The 18,084-nt window shown below is 36.3% G+C and overlaps 1 protein-coding gene across 4 annotated transcripts in view; it reads right to left on the reverse strand.

The window, feature by feature from the left end:
* The window catches only part of RB1CC1 (RB1 inducible coiled-coil 1), a 73,465-nt gene that overhangs the window by 18,458 nt on the left and 36,923 nt on the right, over positions 1–18,084 (reverse strand). For all 4 annotated transcript variants that reach the window (XM_057397779.1, XM_057397780.1, XM_057397781.1 and 1 more), the window contains 6 exons: positions 13,629–13,813; positions 11,043–11,229; positions 10,881–10,962; positions 9,936–9,997; positions 8,767–8,870; positions 6,161–6,287 (listed from right to left, as the gene is read on the reverse strand). In XM_057397779.1, the coding sequence (XP_057253762.1) occupies positions 6,161–6,287; positions 8,767–8,870; positions 9,936–9,997; positions 10,881–10,962; positions 11,043–11,229; positions 13,629–13,813 (747 nt within the window). The remainder of the gene's footprint in view (positions 1–6,160; positions 6,288–8,766; positions 8,871–9,935; positions 9,998–10,880; positions 10,963–11,042; positions 11,230–13,628; positions 13,814–18,084) is intronic.

Below are 18,084 nucleotides of genomic sequence, written 5' to 3' on the forward strand. Positions count from 1 at the left end.
CTGTGAAGTAGCCACTCAGAAATAGGCTTTGTTTCCTAACAGCCTATTGATTGCAGTTTTCCTAATAATTGTTACTTTTTTTATTTTATTGTTGTTAACGTTGCTACTAAGTGGAATCCAGTCACTATTAATATACTAAAACTAAGAAGGATTACAAGAAGCCTTACTAAAACAAAACTGTTGTTATGAATGTATCGAAACCATGCATGAGAATTCTCCTACTTGTGAGAGTGTGTAAGTATTACAGAATAATACAAAGGGTGCATTCTAATTAAAAGCATTCTGACTTTTCAAAATGCAAGACACCACAGCCTGAGTGGATTTTTTTGCCTCCTCCATGCCACTCCTATTTCTCCCAGTTTTTGACATTTTGCTTCTAGACTTTGAATACAACTAGGCCTGATTCTGTAGCAACAGATCCTTTGAAATATTCACCTAAAAAGCTAATAGTTAGAATAGGAACTCACAATCATTATTGAGTAACAGCAGCTTGTAAACCAATACAAAGACTAAGTTAAGCTTGTCCACCTTCACGGAGATGTTCCAAATTAATTCTCATCAATTTCAGTGGCTTTGATCCTTAACAGGATAAAATTTTACCTTTAAATCAATTTTACACTAATCATGCTTAGATAACATGTTTAAATCTCATTATCATCTGTTCTTGTTCATTACTATATCAAGATCTCAAGTTCCAGTGCATACTCTGCTGTAAAGTGTAAATTCATGCACAGTGTTTGAAAACCAATCTTTGCTATTTCAAAGACGACATACTTTTTCATTCTGCCACGGAAAATATATTTTAAGTGAATGCAGCTGAAGTTTGATTTATCATAGGTGTAATAGCTGTAACTGCAGGCTTAGTCATGTGCACTTATTTCTATGCACCTGAAGTTCAGTAAAGCACCATTTTGATGTTTTAAGAAAATAATTGATCTATCTCAGCAAGGCCTTACAGACAAGGTGTTCTGTGATTTTCAGACTTTTTCTATGTAAGAAACTCAATTTAATTTACAGTATGACGCATCTAAAACAGTACACTTCAGTGATAGATTTTCTTACCTTTGTTATTTAATACTTTAACATGATAAATTTACTGCTTGCAAGCTTTGTTTGACAAACTAAGTGAAGTATGTATTAAAGTCCTCTTCCTTTACTGTCTTCACATCTACCAGAACTAGGAACAAATGGTCAACCTGTAGTGTCTTATACTGTCAACTATTAAATACAGTGGGAAGACAGAAGTCCTAATGCCAACATTAGATTGAACAAATTCCTAGAACAAAAATATAAACCTAAATCTTCAGCAAGCACAGAACACATCCCAGTTCAAGCCAAAAAGCAATGTACAATCTGAACAGTTTTGTAAAAGGATGGATGCAATTCTTCTTAAGAAAATTACAGTGATTTACACATAGTTAAAACACACAATGAGAGTATCTGTGACATGTAGGATGAAAAGATGTGAGCAACATGATCAGGATCACAAACTGAAGGAGATGTTACATTGATTTTTTTTTTTTTTAAACAGATCAGTGTCCTAAGAGATATCAGATGGACTGTCTGTAATGCCATAGCCCCATAGCCCAACCATTACCTTGCTTTTCCATCCTTCATCCTTGAGGGACTTGATTTTATTCATCTGAGTAATGTAACCATCTTGAAAAGAAACTGTCCTAACAACTCATGAAAGTTGGCAGCAAAAGATTCCCATAAGACATTCAGTCTCAAAGTGCTGGAGATCCTTCAGAATGGTGCTCTTCTCGAGAAGCCAAAACTGCCTCCAGCTGATAATCCTCAATATCCTGCTCATGCCCCTTTTCCAAACCATCCACACTGACTCCATACATTTGCATGTCGGGTGTTCTTTAGTGTACTAGTTTTTACTGAAGAAATTTATGCTATCAGCTAAACTCATGCTATCAGCTAAACTCAGCTACTTGCTTAGTGACAGTTAGTGGAGCTGGGAAATAAATGGTCAGCAAGAGAACTCCAAACAATCCAAAAGTGACAGATATCAGATTGATGATGTATATAGAGCTGATTTCTGTTTTCTCAATCTTTTACAAATGGCTGCTACCCAAAAAGGGACCCTACTCTTCTCCGTACCATGTAAATGTTCTCTTAATGGAGATTAGTGTGAATAACTGAATTCTGAACTGAGATTTAGGAAGATTATTTCCAGCTCTGACACTCATCTACTTCGCAGAGATGCATTTACACCTCACTTCCATTAGCATTCCACTTTGCACCTATATGAAAGTAAAATATTATAATACAAATATTTTGAAACTCAGTAACGAAAACCCACTGTAAAAAACTTACATTCATTCGATACAAAGCATTGTCTTTATTTATTGAAAATGAATGCAGGCCATAAAACAAAGGGAAATGCTCCTTCTATTAAAGGTACTAAACGCTCCTTTTGTTAACGATTGCATTAGTCCAGGTTTACGCATTTCCTTTGAGTTTAATTTCACGCTGTTTACCTAAGAAAACTTAGAAAAATAAATACTGAAGGATATTGTATATGCTGATGCATGCCTGGATTCAAAGCATACGTTTTAAGTGACAAACACTAAACACTGGTAAGCCAGGGCTTTAACAGTAATAAAAACTAGCATCACAGATGTCAGTAAGCACATACTATAAAGCACTTCAAAGATTTTGAATATTGGAAGGCCCTGCAGAAAGCCACATGCAAAGGAAAGATAGTGCTCCTTTTGGCACCGCTGCAGAACCATTCCAGAAAGTAAAGAGTAAGGATATAGCACGAAGAAAAAAAAAAAAAACAACAAAAAATTGTCACTGTGTGAATCAACACTCTACTGAGCTTGGCTTCCTTATGACCTGGCCCTGTAACAAATGCCATGCCTCTGCAGTGGCTGCTGAGAGCTGGTCTCTAGTTAGAACACCAAATTACTACCTGGCAAAGAGTTAAATCTCACATTTTGAGTAGCTGAGACTTTATATACTGCTGCCTATCCCTGAGAAGCTGGTGCCTGCCATCTACTCTATTTATGACCTACAGGCAGCAAGGTATGCATGTGTCATACACTATAATTCCTGTGATAACAAAAGAAAGGCATCAAGAGCAGAAAAAAAAACAGGAAAGAGAGACAGAGAAGCAGAGTTAAAAGTTCTCAAGTACTGATGGATTATATTTATTATTCTAATTATGTTACTACAATAAACAGGGAATGGGGCAATTTTTGGAAGGATTACAACAGTGTTTCAATTTCAAACTCAACTAGAACAAATGGTAGGTTCATAATCTGATTTGAAAAGCCAGCTTCTCTTACAAGAGAAAATTTAAATACCAAAGGATTCCATATGTCAATCACCTACTAAACATGCAGAAGACACCTTAATTAACTAGATCATCTTAAGGTTCTTTCCAACCCTAAATATTCTATGATTCTATGATTCTAACTTACCCAACTCCTGTGAGCACCTTAACTTTCTCCTGTACATCCTTAACCTAATCATCGATCTGCTTAAATTTTATATTAAAAGAAATAAGAGGGCCCATCTTTGGCAAGACAGTTAATTACAAAGAATACACAGAAAGCCTTAAAAAGGAAAACAGATTTCAAAGTAGTAACAAAAATCAACAAAAATGTTCTTTGACTACTCTGATGTAATACTAAAAAAATAAATCTGCTATCAGATAGAGAAGCATATCATCATCAATGCTCCAGGAACTTGAAAGCTGAAACAGTAAGAGTTAGAAGGAAACTTAAAAAGAAATGCCACTAACATCCCCAATAAGGGGTTGGATCTCCTCTCTGACTTGCTCTTTACTCACTTGTCTGCAGCCACAACTTTTCTCTCCTGCTTAAAGCTACTATCAAAAGACCAGCTGCAGTGGCCAACACAGTAGGATGAACTCCCACCCAAACCAGAGCTAAACTGCTGCACTACCAGCAAGCCAGGGTAACTATCCCAGTCCAACTTAAAAAAAAAAGGCTTCTGCTGCCACCTGTATGGAAAGGGAGGCTGGGATAAAACATATCTCTCTCAGGGAATACAAGGCCAACATTCTGCTTATAAACAACGACACCTGCACAGTCACCGCCAGCTCAGCACCAAGCTGGTTTGGTATCCCACAATACATCAACTGAATGTGTAGATGCATGAAGTTACAGGCATCTTCAGGACCATTATTAAATGTTTATTCATACTTCTAATTATATTCTGTAAATATCCAGCAATGCTAAGGATAAGAAAAGGACATCTTCAAATTATTTCAATAATTCTACACAAGAAAAGAACATGGGCAAAAGTAGTATAATTTAAAAATTCTAGATCACCTGTGGAACAAAGCAACACAGAAAAAGATCTAGTATCCTCCATCAAGTAATGAGTGCTGTCACTGAGAAGGAAAAATCTGACAGATGTATTTGTTTCAGTTCCAAAAAAATTGTTCAAATGAATCACTGAAATTACACACAGAAATGGTCAATTTCAAGATGACATCATGAATGGCCTGGCTCTGACTGTGCAATGCAATTTACTCTAAGGAAAGAGACAATTATACAAAGCTGTCTAAGCACTTAACATTTCTGTGTCAGCCAAGAATCCAAACTGGTCAAAGCACAGCAAAAGAGACAAACAGATTCGCCTGATTTGGCAAGCATCTCTTTTGTGCAGCCAGATACTGATAAAAATCTCTCACATAAGCAAGCCTGAACCAAAAAGGGCAAACCATTAATACCTGAACAAGTAATGCACCTTTCCTGCTTATTCTTCTACCATTATGTCTATTTTGAATTAAAACCTACTCCTTTGATTTATTTCACACTCTTCTAACACTGCAAACCCTAGTGAAAAATTAATTCATTAGAACACCTGCAACTATCCTGGTTTCTTATGACATAAATGTTGGGATGCTTTAAGTTGGATGTGAACTTCTGTATTTCAGAACATGCTCTGTTGGAAAAGCATGTTCAAAAAAACTCCCAGATTTCACAAAATTTGTATCACTCCTTGCCCATTCCATTGGCTAAAACAGGCCCTAACACTTCTTAATGGCTGTTCATATGAAAACAATCATCATAAACAAGAAAGAGCTAAAATATTACATGACACTTTTTCTACATTACAAAGAGCAGCCTAGATCTCATATTTCACATAAATTCAAGACTTCCAGTAAATCTCGTGTTCAAGTCCTAGAGGATGTAAACTTCACGTCATCCGGCTTAAGCAGGAATTCGCCAATTAAAAGCTGAACATGCCCATAATCTTGGTAGTTATAGAAGATGCTTCTACTCAGCAATGTGCTTACAAACACTCGCACCAAACATCATATGAATCCAACAAAAATTACACTTTTTTTTTTTAATAGCAAAACTGGTAAAGAAACCAAATTTGAAGCAGTCAACTTCACAGAAAAACTTAATCATTGCTAAATTCACCCAGCGTTTTACTGGGACAGGATACAGTCAGAAGCGAAAAGGACCCTGGTTTGGTGTACTATGAAAGTTAGAGGCTGAATGCGCAAAAGTAATCAGAAGTGTTTAGCAGAAACAGGAGTTTCTAGGGGAAAGAATCTGCTTGACAGACAGTGAAACTAAGAAGAGATCTTTTTGTCATCTGTTCCTTCTATATTCAAAGAAAAAGACGGCAATATATTTCTTCCATTCCCCCAAAAGAAGGACTGCAACAAAGGAGTAGGTGACATACCAATATTCAGGTTAATGCGGACAACCAACCGAGGCCCTAATTTCTCCTTAACTGCTTGTGTCGAAAGGATATAAGAAGCAATGCAAAATACCTATAAGTAACAACTTCATTAAATACAAACTACAGCAACACAGGCAAAACGTACACATTCTGCACACAGAAGCTTTAGAAAATGGAAGAAAACACATATGAAAAGAATAATTCTACTTCAACAATTTCTGTGGAATAGAAGCATCTGTTAAATGTTTAGAAAATATTCAATATCTTTCGACTATTCTCTAGACTCACTTGAAGAGCTCAAAATTCTCAGTGTGTGATTGGAAAGGAAACTGCTATGCAATTATGAGACCAACTAATCTTTACATCTGGAAAAACGAGGTTTCTTTCTTAAGTGGTTAATAAAATAGTATTGTAAAATTATTCTACTCTTTTTCACAGAATATTCTATTTTCTTGGTAAAGAAAAACAAAAATACCTTTTGTTCATTCAGCAGGTCTGTAATAGTTTGTGACATTTCATCCAAACTCTGTGCTGCCTTTACCAGGTTATGTAGAGCACGTACATGCTGGTGAAGAGGTTCAAAGTCACAAAGTATGGGAACCCTTAAAAACAGAGTAAGATTAATTTTTTTCCCGACATTGTTGATCTAATATTCAAACATATTAAACTATTACGTGTATATTCCAACAAGACTAAGCTTCCCTCTGTATAAGATTTGTACTTTCTTCATTTCATCTCTTTTACATGAAAATCCACTAAGTATGTGTGGATGGTTTGTGTGTTTTAAATTAAGAACTTGAAAGCTTTTGAAGAATAACTAATGATAAACACAGTGATAGGAAACTAGTATGTCAAGTCTTTCCTTCTGAGGAAAACGTTTACCAGTAGCACCTAGAGTTACAGTAACAGAGGAGAATTGATAGTGATTAGATCTGTAATTGAAGCACTTATGTTTGCAAATGACTCTATTCTTCTCTCCCTTTGGATTCCCTCCAATCCAGCCCTTCCTCTGAAGTAGCTATTAATTCTCAACTATTTTATCTTAATGATAGGTAATGTAAATTAAAAGACTGATTAATGTGTTGTGATCATATTGCAAGTGTTGCAAGATGAGCTTTCAACTGCAAGTTTTTTAAACCTTTGGAAGCACAACATTTTTTTAATTTTTCTTAAGAGTTCATATATCCAGGATTTTTAATTTGTTCAGCAATAGCTCCACTGAAATCATGAATCAGGAGTTCATTTAGACTAACAATATAATAAAACTAGATTATACTTTAATGTATTTTGCATTCTCTATTTAATATACAGGGCAAGAGGTGCTAGCGTATTTTTGTAGAATTAAGATTTTGATAATCACTCAAACATATAATTTCAGAAAACTGCAGCACTCTAAGTAAACAGAAGCATCATTTTAATTATTCAGCTTAGTGGTTCGATGCTGATAGAAAAGGACTGTGCTGGGTCTCAGCTTGCCTACTGCTTGCTCTTTAGATGTTAAATAAAAACACCAAAACTGCACTGCTCTAAAGTTTCTTCTGAGCCTCAGTGTCTACTATGATGCGTGACAGTTTTGCTCACCCAAATTGCAAGCCTATTATTATCATTAATATTTCCACCAAATGTACTCCTGAGCTCAGAAACCAGGCAACCACACATAATCCTACCTCTACTGCCATCAAGTGGAAAGCTATATCACTACAATTTGGATCAACCAGTTTGGTAAATCTGAAAATAGCAAGCCAAATTTCCTCCTGAACTCAGTCTAAACTTCCCAGGAAAGTGTGAAAATTCTCACAAACCCAAACGTTAGGCATAGCTTTCACCTTTTTCCTGCACAATTACTAAGGAGCAAGCCTCAGAGCATAACAAGAAAAATTAAAATGGTACATCAGCTGTACCATGATCAAATCCACCGTCAAGCTAACTAAACTCACTATACTTATTGTATACTTATTCCAGCAGCAATACCATAAGGATGGCCAGGAATTCTGAATCAAAATGAACACCAGTAAAAAATACAGGTGAAAAATGCAGTGAACTCAGCTCCTGTACTGAGCACCAATTAACAAGTATCAGGCTGATAGTGCTAGTGAGCCTTACAGATGACAGCAGAGCATCCTCCTTCTAGATTTATCTTATCCTTTGTGGGATTATGGTGTTGGTACTAAAAAAAAAGTAAGGACTCTCAGCAAATTTCTACCTGCAGATGTCTTTTAGAAGAAGGATGATGGATACATGCAGCATTTGACTGTGGTCAGAATGATAGCTGAACCTCCTCCTAAAGAGACCCTTAAGGAAAACTTACTACTGCCCATTTCTTGCCCATTGCCTTGGCTGGCATTTCTCCATCTGACTACTACAGGTTTAAGATGTTTGACGGGTTTGAAATCTCACTCTTAACAGTCAACTTATCCAGAAAGACATCTCCAAGTTCTAGGTAATAAACTTAATTCTGTCAGGTTGCTGAGAGACAAAACAGCAGCTTTCCTATCTACATTTGTATGTCTGCCTCAATGTTGGACTTAAGAAACCTGGAAACAGAGCTTCTGCTCAAAATGATGGGACTTCCACAGACAGCAGAGGCACTTAAGAGATTTCAGTTTTCATAAAAATCAGCCTGTCAGAGACAAAGGAATAAGTGAATATAGGAGATTTCCGAGTTAAAGACATTTATTTTATTTGCTCCAGAATACCACTTAACAAAGAGCAAACGGGAGGGAGGGGGAAAAAAAAAAAAAAAAAAAAAAAAAAAAAAATCAATCTAATTCTGATCTGACATTTTTTTCCTTTTTGTTTTAGCTATGAGGCAGAGAGGAATATCCAAAATCTTTTAACATCTCAATACAGAATGCATGTGTTAAAATCACCTGAGCTTGAACACATGAAGCATATAGATAATATGTAACTGCATTAAGTCAGTGAAGACCATTGCTTAAAAATGGTTTCGGTTCAAAAAATATCCCTTCTTTTTCCTCATGAATAATTAACTTGGGGGGGCAGAGAAGAGGGAAACAAAGGGGGTGCTATTAGGTGGGGAAGCTATTTCCGTACCACACAAAGTTTAAAAAGGTGCTTTACCTGAGTAATGGCTGTACTTCTGAAGGACAAAAAGACTGCAAAAACTGCAAGTCACTTAATGAGATATCTGGAAGCTCACTGTCAAATCTTCGAGGTTTTCGTGTCTGTGTGAAAAAGAAATAACATACATGTTGTTAAGTAAGCAATATCAAGATGTCCAAGGAAGGATTAAAAATAGCTTCATTAATAACACAGAAAATTTGGCAGTTAACCAATATATCTCTCTCTCAAAAGATTTCTCACTTTTTTTGAAAGAATCATGTCTGGCCCCACCCCCCTAAAAACACAATCATTTATATTTATAGTCAAACTCTATTCTACTGATGCCCAAGGCATTGTGGACAGAGTATGTCAGCTGGAAGGGACTACAAGCATCATGTAGTCCAACTTCCTCCTTACTACCATGCTTCATAACAACATTACGGATGTGCGTAAAAGTTAAGGAATAAGAGATAGCACTGAAACTTTATTTGCTGTGCTACTGAACAGTCAAGTATTAATTCAGATCAGTATTCAAACCACTGAAATGAGTAACACTTTATTTTCAACATTTTTTTATTTTTTTTTTTAAGAAAAAAGGTGCAAACAAGAAGCTGATATTGTTAAACAATACAAAGTGAGATGGCAATATAAGAATCAGGGAGTTATCTTAATTAAATTAGCTACAATGTATGAAATTGAAGTTAACAGGCAAAGCTTGATTACAGCTATACTTTTTCACCCCTTCATATTATCAGCCAATAAAGAGATCAAAATGCTTTTATGCTAATCTGGTGATTATAAGAAAAATATGAAAACCTTTTACTTGTTTTTACCATCTGCGTAATTTTATGGCTTTATTATTCAGGAGAGAATTAGATGATCAAATTATTCCTCTTGGCTTCATTTTACTGATCATTAACAGCCATTTTTTGCTCAATACCACAGGCTCCTTGTTAAAAAGGAGTATCAAGTTGACATTTCCTCTCCCACCACACTGCAAGTTATGAACCAGTGTTACCATAAGCCACTTGAAATAGCAAGGAACACTAGCTCCCAGCTTGCTCATCAGTGTCAGAGCAGTGCTACAGGTGTACAGCTGGAATGAAGCAAGATTCACTTTTTAACTTATGAAAATACTGTTTATAAGAATTTAAAAAAAAAAAAAACAAAATATACTGACTACATACACAAAAGGATGGAGGCCAGGAGTCAAGTCCTCTAAACAAACGATTCCTTAGAAAAGACTTCCCTGGGTAAAGAAAATAGTTATTTAAAAAACAGAAATGCTATGTACAAGCAATGCCTCAAGAGAAAATTATTCAGCTGCTGCCGTCTAACATCTGAACCAAATTTGAAAGCATTACTAACTATGTGATTTCTTGACAACCGAAAGTGACCACAGAACTTCATGTGAAACCCACCATCCAGGTAGAACTTCTCATTTCACTGACGCATCTTTTTGCTTAAGTTCACTCCTGCAAAACCCCCAACTCCTTATTCAAATTTTCACTGTAATCTTGCTAATCTCTTTTCCAAAATTTTGAGAACCTTTTGCTCAGTTATCTTATTTTAGCTGTCCATTCAGATCATAAATTGCAGATTTTGCAGAAAAAAAAAAAAAAGAAGTTAATCAGATTTTTTAACAGCAACTTTTATTTATTTATTTTTCATTTTAAAGACTTCTGGTCAAAATATTCAGATGTGGGTATTTGCTTGCTTTTTTCTTTGAAGTAGTACAGAGTAAGTCACAGCAATACACAAATCTTCAGTAATCGTTTTAAAAGTGTTAAAGAGCAGTAAAGCTCGCAGAGCAAGGTCAAATAGAAACTGCATTTGAATGTAATAATTAGAAATCTTATCACTGACAAGAATTAAACTAATTAGAACTTTCACAGTATTTGGGATAATCTATACAGAACAGTTCATTAATTTGATTAATAGCAAAATTAATAAAAAAATATTTCATCCATAATAGGACCATCTGGCACTTTGTATGCATTTTCTTTTTTAAGTAAAAAAAATTATACAGGTATTTAAGCTATGACAGAAAAGAAGCATTTTACCTACAAAGACAAAAGTCATACTAAACCACAATTCTGATTTCACAGGAAAAAAAAAGAAAAAGTACTTACTGAACAGTTTACCAAAAGATTCCCTTTTTGCCTTTTCAGCTTCATATAGGTGTTTTCCATCTTTTATTAAAGCACCTGCCCACTGTGGAAGGGAAAATATTTAGTTAATTGTTACTTTATACATTTTCACAAAGGCTTAGTCCTGATGTTTTACTTGCTTACCTCCCTGTAGTGTTTTATGAACATTTTTCTCCTCACAACCTCAACAACAGCCAGGCAGTACATTTGAGGAACAGTACTGAGAGCCTCTACAACCTTGACCCTTTCTAGGAGCTCTGTTACAAGACGAAGCAATGCTTGTAGTTTCTCTCCATCTTGGTCAGCGTGAAGCATTACAAAACAACACCACCTACAAAAGCAGGTTACATTTTAAAAGACAACAATTTAGTAATCTCTGCTGCATTCAAATTTCGTTAAGATTAGCAACATGTCTGGATGAACTGAACGATGACATCATTTACATGGGACAACAACAGCTATCTAGAAGTGTCAAGCATTCAGAATTCAGCAGACACCTCACAGTTCCCTGCTAATTTCTCACAGTAAGACACCCACATCAGTGCTCAAAAAATGAGCACTTACCACCATTCGAGTTAGCGTATTCTTTTAGACAAGTAATGCTCTTGGCATAAAAAACCCTGGGAGGAATGATAATGTAAATTCCTGAGCAAAGAGACTAATTTTTGTCTATAAATCTTAAAAGTACTTACTGAAAAGCATTAGCAAGACATATTAAAGATAGCAATATTGTCCAAGAAGCAATATCGGAACAATGGGAAGTTCACACCATCTACTCATGCATTACAAGTAACAGCACCTGTAACATGAAAATTCTCACACCTTGTAATCACATCTTCAATTATCTTATTGATATAACCAATATATTAATGTCAAGCGCAGCCACCAACATAACTTAGTCACAGGGTAACTACTGAAAAGGTGATTACTGGTGTGTTTCAGGGGAAACATTATAGTAACTTTGTCACCACAGAAGGCATAAGGTGGAGGCATATCCCACAAGTTATCAAAATAATTGTTTTCTGTTGACAGAAATGAAACAAAACAATAAATGCAAATAAGTCAACATTAAGCAACTTGAAACATATCTTCATGGAGAAACTACAAGATGGGTACTGTTGACTTCCTCATAGTAATAAGTAGTAAAAAAATATAAAAAAGGCATTATATGAAGCCAACAAGTGCCAGTTCAAAACACAAAGGGGTGCACATTTTCCATACAACATACAGTTGCATAACTTGCAAAATTTGCATAAAAACAGAGGAGTCTGTGAATTCAAAAAGCTGGACTAGCTTATGGAAGAAAACCTCCATCAGAAATTAAAACCAGAAGAGCTGCTTCTAGATCAGACATTACTCTCCAAGAAGATTTACTATAGTTATGTTCTCACCTCATTATTAGATTCCCATTATGATCATTTGCTACTACTAACAGCTAGTGAAAATTAGCTAGAACCACCTTTGGTTTGACCCAAAAAATATTTGGTTTCTTTTTTTTTTTTCTCCTGTGTATTTGGGGGATTTTGGTTGTGGGTTATTTGGTGTGCTGTTTTTTGTTGGTGTGGGCTAATTTTTTAATATATATATACATATATATATGTATGTACCTATACGCCTTATTATTCTCTTCAGATCTACCTTCTATGCATTCACTCTTCACACCTTACTAGCTTATTCTTTACAAAGGGATGCAAGTATTTTCCTCTAAAAACTCATGAATTAAGTGTATACTGTATACAACATATAGGAAATGAAAGTGATATTTATGGCAACTGAGGTTCTACGTACTATCCCCAAATAATCTGCTACCGTGAAAAATAGTAGAAAAAAGTCAGTTATCTTTCCACTGGGCTAAGAGCAGATACATAGGCAAGAAAGAAAGACAAACTCACATTTTGATTCACCTAGAAGTAATTCATTTTACAAACACAACAGGATCTTTGTCACCAGCGCACTGCTGATTCTGCTTTACTCTTTCCTGCACCTTCTCTCATCATACACAAACTGCAGCCTCTTCAAAAAAACCCAAAACGTCTACTTGATGGATATCCAGCATACAAGTCTAACAGGGTCACATTTTCTAATTGTTAGCTGCCAGAGTAAACAAAGGATTCCCCCCCCAATTATTAAACTCTGTATACTTTTGCTATGTACCTGATATGACAGATTATCTAAGGCTTAATTATTAAGTCTAGTAGTGTGAAAAAATGTATTTCCCATTGAGCAATACAGACTACTTACTGCCTTCTCTGTTATAATGAGGCTTACAAGAAAAATTGATATTTTTACTGGCTGTGACTAAATACAATTATTTTTTGACAAACTACAAGTAAATCAGCATGTTTTTCTGCCTTAATGTAATCACAAGCTACTGAAGAGTGTTTCACTTATGCTTATTATAATCCTTTGCAAACATCAACGTAATTTCCAATCAAATTCTATGTAAGATACCAACAGCTTCTGAGGTTCATGAGAGGAGAGGGGATTGTAGGTTCTTGGATATTGTTTTATTGATATGAAGACCATTTAAACTCTTAACAAAAGTTTCTCTTAAAACAGTATTCTGTTTCACACTTAAAATAACTTCATATACAAACTGAAGCTATCCAACTTTTTTCTCTTCCATTAAGCAAAACTCTACGCATTACCAAAGATTTTCTTAAGACATGCATTCTTTAAAAAATCTTGAGGCAAGTGCAAGCAATATAAAGTGGAAAAGTTGTAACTTACTTCAGTCTGACTTGTAGATTATTTGCAAGCTCCTGTTTGGCAGTGGTACATTTCTGTTTAATATCTAACAGTTTTCTGTGATTAGTTAACATAATCATCAGCTGATTTGCATGACTCAAACACAGATCAGGCAGCACAGAAGGATCTTTCAAGTTCTCAGCTCTCTTCTGATTAGCCAAAAATCCCTAGAGTAAGAGAGATACGTTTTTTATACAAGCTCTATGACATTCAAAAGGTACGGAAGTGATCCACCTTCTCTATAAGGATGCAAGCATTTCAATAAACTTACTGTAATCATTGAGAACCATAACAGAATGTTACATAGACAAGTGTCAAAGTTGCTTTCTTTCCGTTCCATAATCCAGTCTAAATTAATGTTATCTGACAGTTGCCTCTCAGTTACCAACACAATCCTGTGAAAACTATACAAAACTAACCAACCCCTGTGAAAGATCACAAAAGTTAACGAAGCAGAAAAGCAGCTACTAGGATGGAGTGGATTAACCACCATTCTAATTTCTGTCAACAACCAGCCTGTTGATTGCTGGCATATGCGAGACACATTCTTTAGCCCACAATAATACTGAATATACTCTAAATTGATGTTACGCCTCTTTCATACAGAAATCCATACATGAAGCTAATTCTTTTTAAAAGCCAAGATCACTGCTAGATATCTTATTTGCACACAGGTGTTGGGCATTGCTAAGAATTATCTGTTGTGGTTTGTAACAGTGAGAGGCAAAACAGGGAAGATGAGCTGCCTTACATAATCAGCCATCTAAGACTTGTTTACTGGAAGTGACATATATAAAACCACACAGAAGTGGTGGTGAAGACAAGGCTGCTGGTATAACTGCTGTGCCAGGCTACTGACTGCTGGAAACAGGGTGGTCCTTTAGGCAAGAAATTCATATCATGTCTCTGACACGTTGCCTGAGCATCACAGTGGTCACTACACTTGTAGTTCTACAAACTTGTCTATTAAGCCTGTGTTTTCTTAGTAAAGAATTCAAAACCAGAAAATAGCTTTAAGTGCTTCTTTCCGAAGCTGAAATTGACAAGAACCATATACACACATACATAAAACTGCTGTAAAATTAAATCACCATCATTGATTTCATACTGAATGTAAAACAATTTTGTTACAAGATGTGGAAAACACATTTGCAAAGCCTGCAATAAATATTTATATCCTAGCAAGAACAGCACAGAAATCAAAGTATCAAAGAAGTAAAGTACAGTGAAATAAAAAGAAGATGCATACTGAACACTGAAGAGAATACCAAAGAGTCAATCGTTTACTGAACTCAGAGCAACTGATGTACCGAATGAGTGAGAATCCTCTGCGAAACAATAAGGAGGCTGCAAACTTTTTAACTGCATGTATTATCCAAGTGAACGGACACTAGAAAAGGTGGGAATTATGTCATTAAGAAGAGAACAGCTACATCAAAAGAACTTAGGCTGTCTAGTCAAGGATGATAAAGACACTGAAAAAAAACCATGCTGTGATATTCATTACGGAATTGCTAAGCAACAAAATGAAAGGAGTATAGACATGAGATCATATAGGTTTGAACTACCCAAGAATATCTTCATATCCGAGATTAACAGATGCTTATATGCATTAGGACAACCCGATTCTATACAACTTTGTAGCAAAAGTAAAAGCATCAAGAAAATAATTCTTTTTAAATAGCAGCTCAGCAAGTTTTCTAAAAGAATCCCATGGCATAGAGCCTGACATTTCACTAACTGAAGACTGTGAGCTAGAAAAGCCCTTTAACTTTACTCCCAGTTCCAAGAGGCTATTCATAAATTTGGGAATTTTTTGCCATTTCTGTATCTGTGGACCGATTTTTAAAATAAAATTTAAACTAAAAAAGCGCCAATAAATAGCGGAGAAATCCAGGATCTAAATAATCAATTATTCTCACAAGTTCTTGCCTTTCCAGCCCTGATCAGATGAAAGGATTCATGACATGAGCATCACAGTCAAACTAAGAAGGATTCTGAAAAACATGTATGATAATACCTTCATGGATTTTTCCCAACAACTATTTCCAAATCAAAGAAGAAGCAATAAAAGAAACATTTAAAAAATTTTATACTGAAGTTCAAACAATATAATAAGCAGCTGAGACAACCCTGGATCACTACAAACCTATAAATGTAAGTTTTCTTTAATACAACAACAAGGAGGAAGAAAATAAAAGTACAGAATATGACAGTGACAAAGCCCTTTTCCCAAAACTTTAAGTAAAAGAGAACAAGTCCAGAATCAAGAATGCCATCTGCCAAACAGGTTTTTTTAAGTATGTTTAATACAGTTAATAATCATAGAATACCAGGTTGGAAGGGACATGAAGTATTATCTGGTCCAACCTTTCGTGGCAAAGCATGACCCAGACTATATGGCCCCGCAGTCTGTTCCAGATAGTGTCCAATACTGGGGAATTCACCTTCCCTGTCCAACTGAAATCTCCCCAGGAGTAACTTACACCCACTATCCCTTATCTTTTCCATGTGACACCTTGTAAAAAGGGAGCCTCCATCTTCTTCATAACCAGCTTTTAAGCACTGAAACATGGTGCTAAGTTGTCCCCTGAGCACCCTTTTCTCTAGGCTGAACAGACCTAGTTAGTGCTCTCTCAGGCTCTACTTATACAGCAGGCTTCCCAGTTCTTTGGTCATCCTTTTTTTTTTGTACAGCAGGGACCAAAACTGAACACAGCATCCCTGGTGTGGCTTGACAAGAGCTAAGCAGAGTGGGATAGTGACAGCTTTATCTCTGCTAGCGATGCTCTTGTTGATGCAAACCAGCATCCTGTTCGCTCTCTTTGCCGCTGCTGCACACCGTTCACTCATACTGAGCTGCTTGTCCACCAGGACTTCCAGGTCCCTTTCCACAAAGCTGCTCCCCACCCAGGTAGATCCTAGCCCATGCTGCACTTCTGGATTCTGTTTACCCAGGTGCAAGACCATACACTTGTCCTTTTTGAACTTCATTCGGTTCTTGTTAACTCACTCTTTCAGCCTATCCAGGTCATTCTGCAGGGTGGCTCCCCCTTCCAAAGTGTTCACTTCCCCACTCAGTTTGGTATCATTGGCAAACTTGGTCAGGGTACACTTGATCCCATCTGCCAGATCATTTATGAAGATATTAAACTGGGCCCAATATTGATCCCTAAGGGACCCCACTAGTCTAGCCCATAATGTGTCAGTTTCTCTAGAAGGAGGCTGTGGGAAACTGTACTGAAAGCCTTGGAGACATCCAGGCAGACAATGCCCACTGCTTGCCCCACATCAATTAAGGAGACTGCTTTGCCTTAGAAGGTGATCAGGTTTGCCAAGCATTATTTGCCCCTGGTGAATCTGTGCTGGCTTTTCCCAATCATGTGCTTCGCTTGACTTGTGATAGCCCCCACAATGATTCAGTTCATAACATTCCCAAGGACTGAAGACTGATGGACCTATAATTGCCTGGATTCTCCTTTGAGGAAAATACAGGTGACTCTTCTTGTAGCTGGTTGTGACATTTACCTTCTTCCATTCTCCTAGGCATCCCCTGACCTCCACAACTTCTCAAAGATTATGAAGAGTGGCCCTACAACAGTGTTTGCCAGCAGTCTTAAGAAGTAACTTCTATGAATTTAATTGATGGAAATGCATTTGAATGTAACAGAATGTTTTGAAATGCTACACTACAAATAGTGAAATGAGAAACGATAAATGAAATAAAGCACAAGAATACATTAAAAAGGAGAAATTGTTGGGCAGAATCACACTGAAAGATTAGTCTCCAAATTTCCAGAGGCATACCCTTACTACATACCGCCACCTACTGACCATAACTCTATACACTCATGCAACAACCTCCACAGACAAAAAAAAAACTTTTGTTAATTTAACAAAGCAGCTTTCTACATTAAATGCCGGGGGAGGGGGGAGACCAACTCTTAAACTACGTAACTCAGGATACAATTTTAATATAAAAGGCTGTTTAATGGTCAGTAAATTGCAAAGGCTGACTGAAAGCAAGAGAACTCTTAAGGCCGGCCCAGGAACAAGCAAATTAACAATGAGGCCTTCTAGCAGCAAATTACTTGTTCTGTGGAATCAGTTTGGTTTAAAATTTAATAATGAAATTGATGTCGGAGTAGAAAGTCAACCCAAATTCTGGGTAGAACATCAGCTTTTTCTGGGCTGGGGAAAAGAAGCCTCCCTGCAGCTTCCAATACAAATACTGCCAACAGAATTACACTGAGATACTCCTTATCCTTGTTCCATAAAATACCTTCATTTTATTCTTTATGAACACAGTTTTCTGCTGAACATTTGATGTAAAGTAAAATTGTATGATTTTTCTTTTTCTTACTCATCCAGAGGAAATCTAATTTCTAAGAAAAAAAGCCCAAAAACAAAAACACCCACAGAAAACCCCCAAACAACA

This window comes from Pezoporus wallicus, unplaced genomic scaffold (assembly GCF_028554395.1).
Source record: "Pezoporus wallicus isolate ANWC-B61680 ecotype Strahan unplaced genomic scaffold, APGP_CSIRO_Pwel_v1 contig_227, whole genome shotgun sequence".
Lineage (NCBI taxonomy): Eukaryota > Metazoa > Chordata > Aves > Psittaciformes > Psittacidae > Pezoporus > Pezoporus wallicus.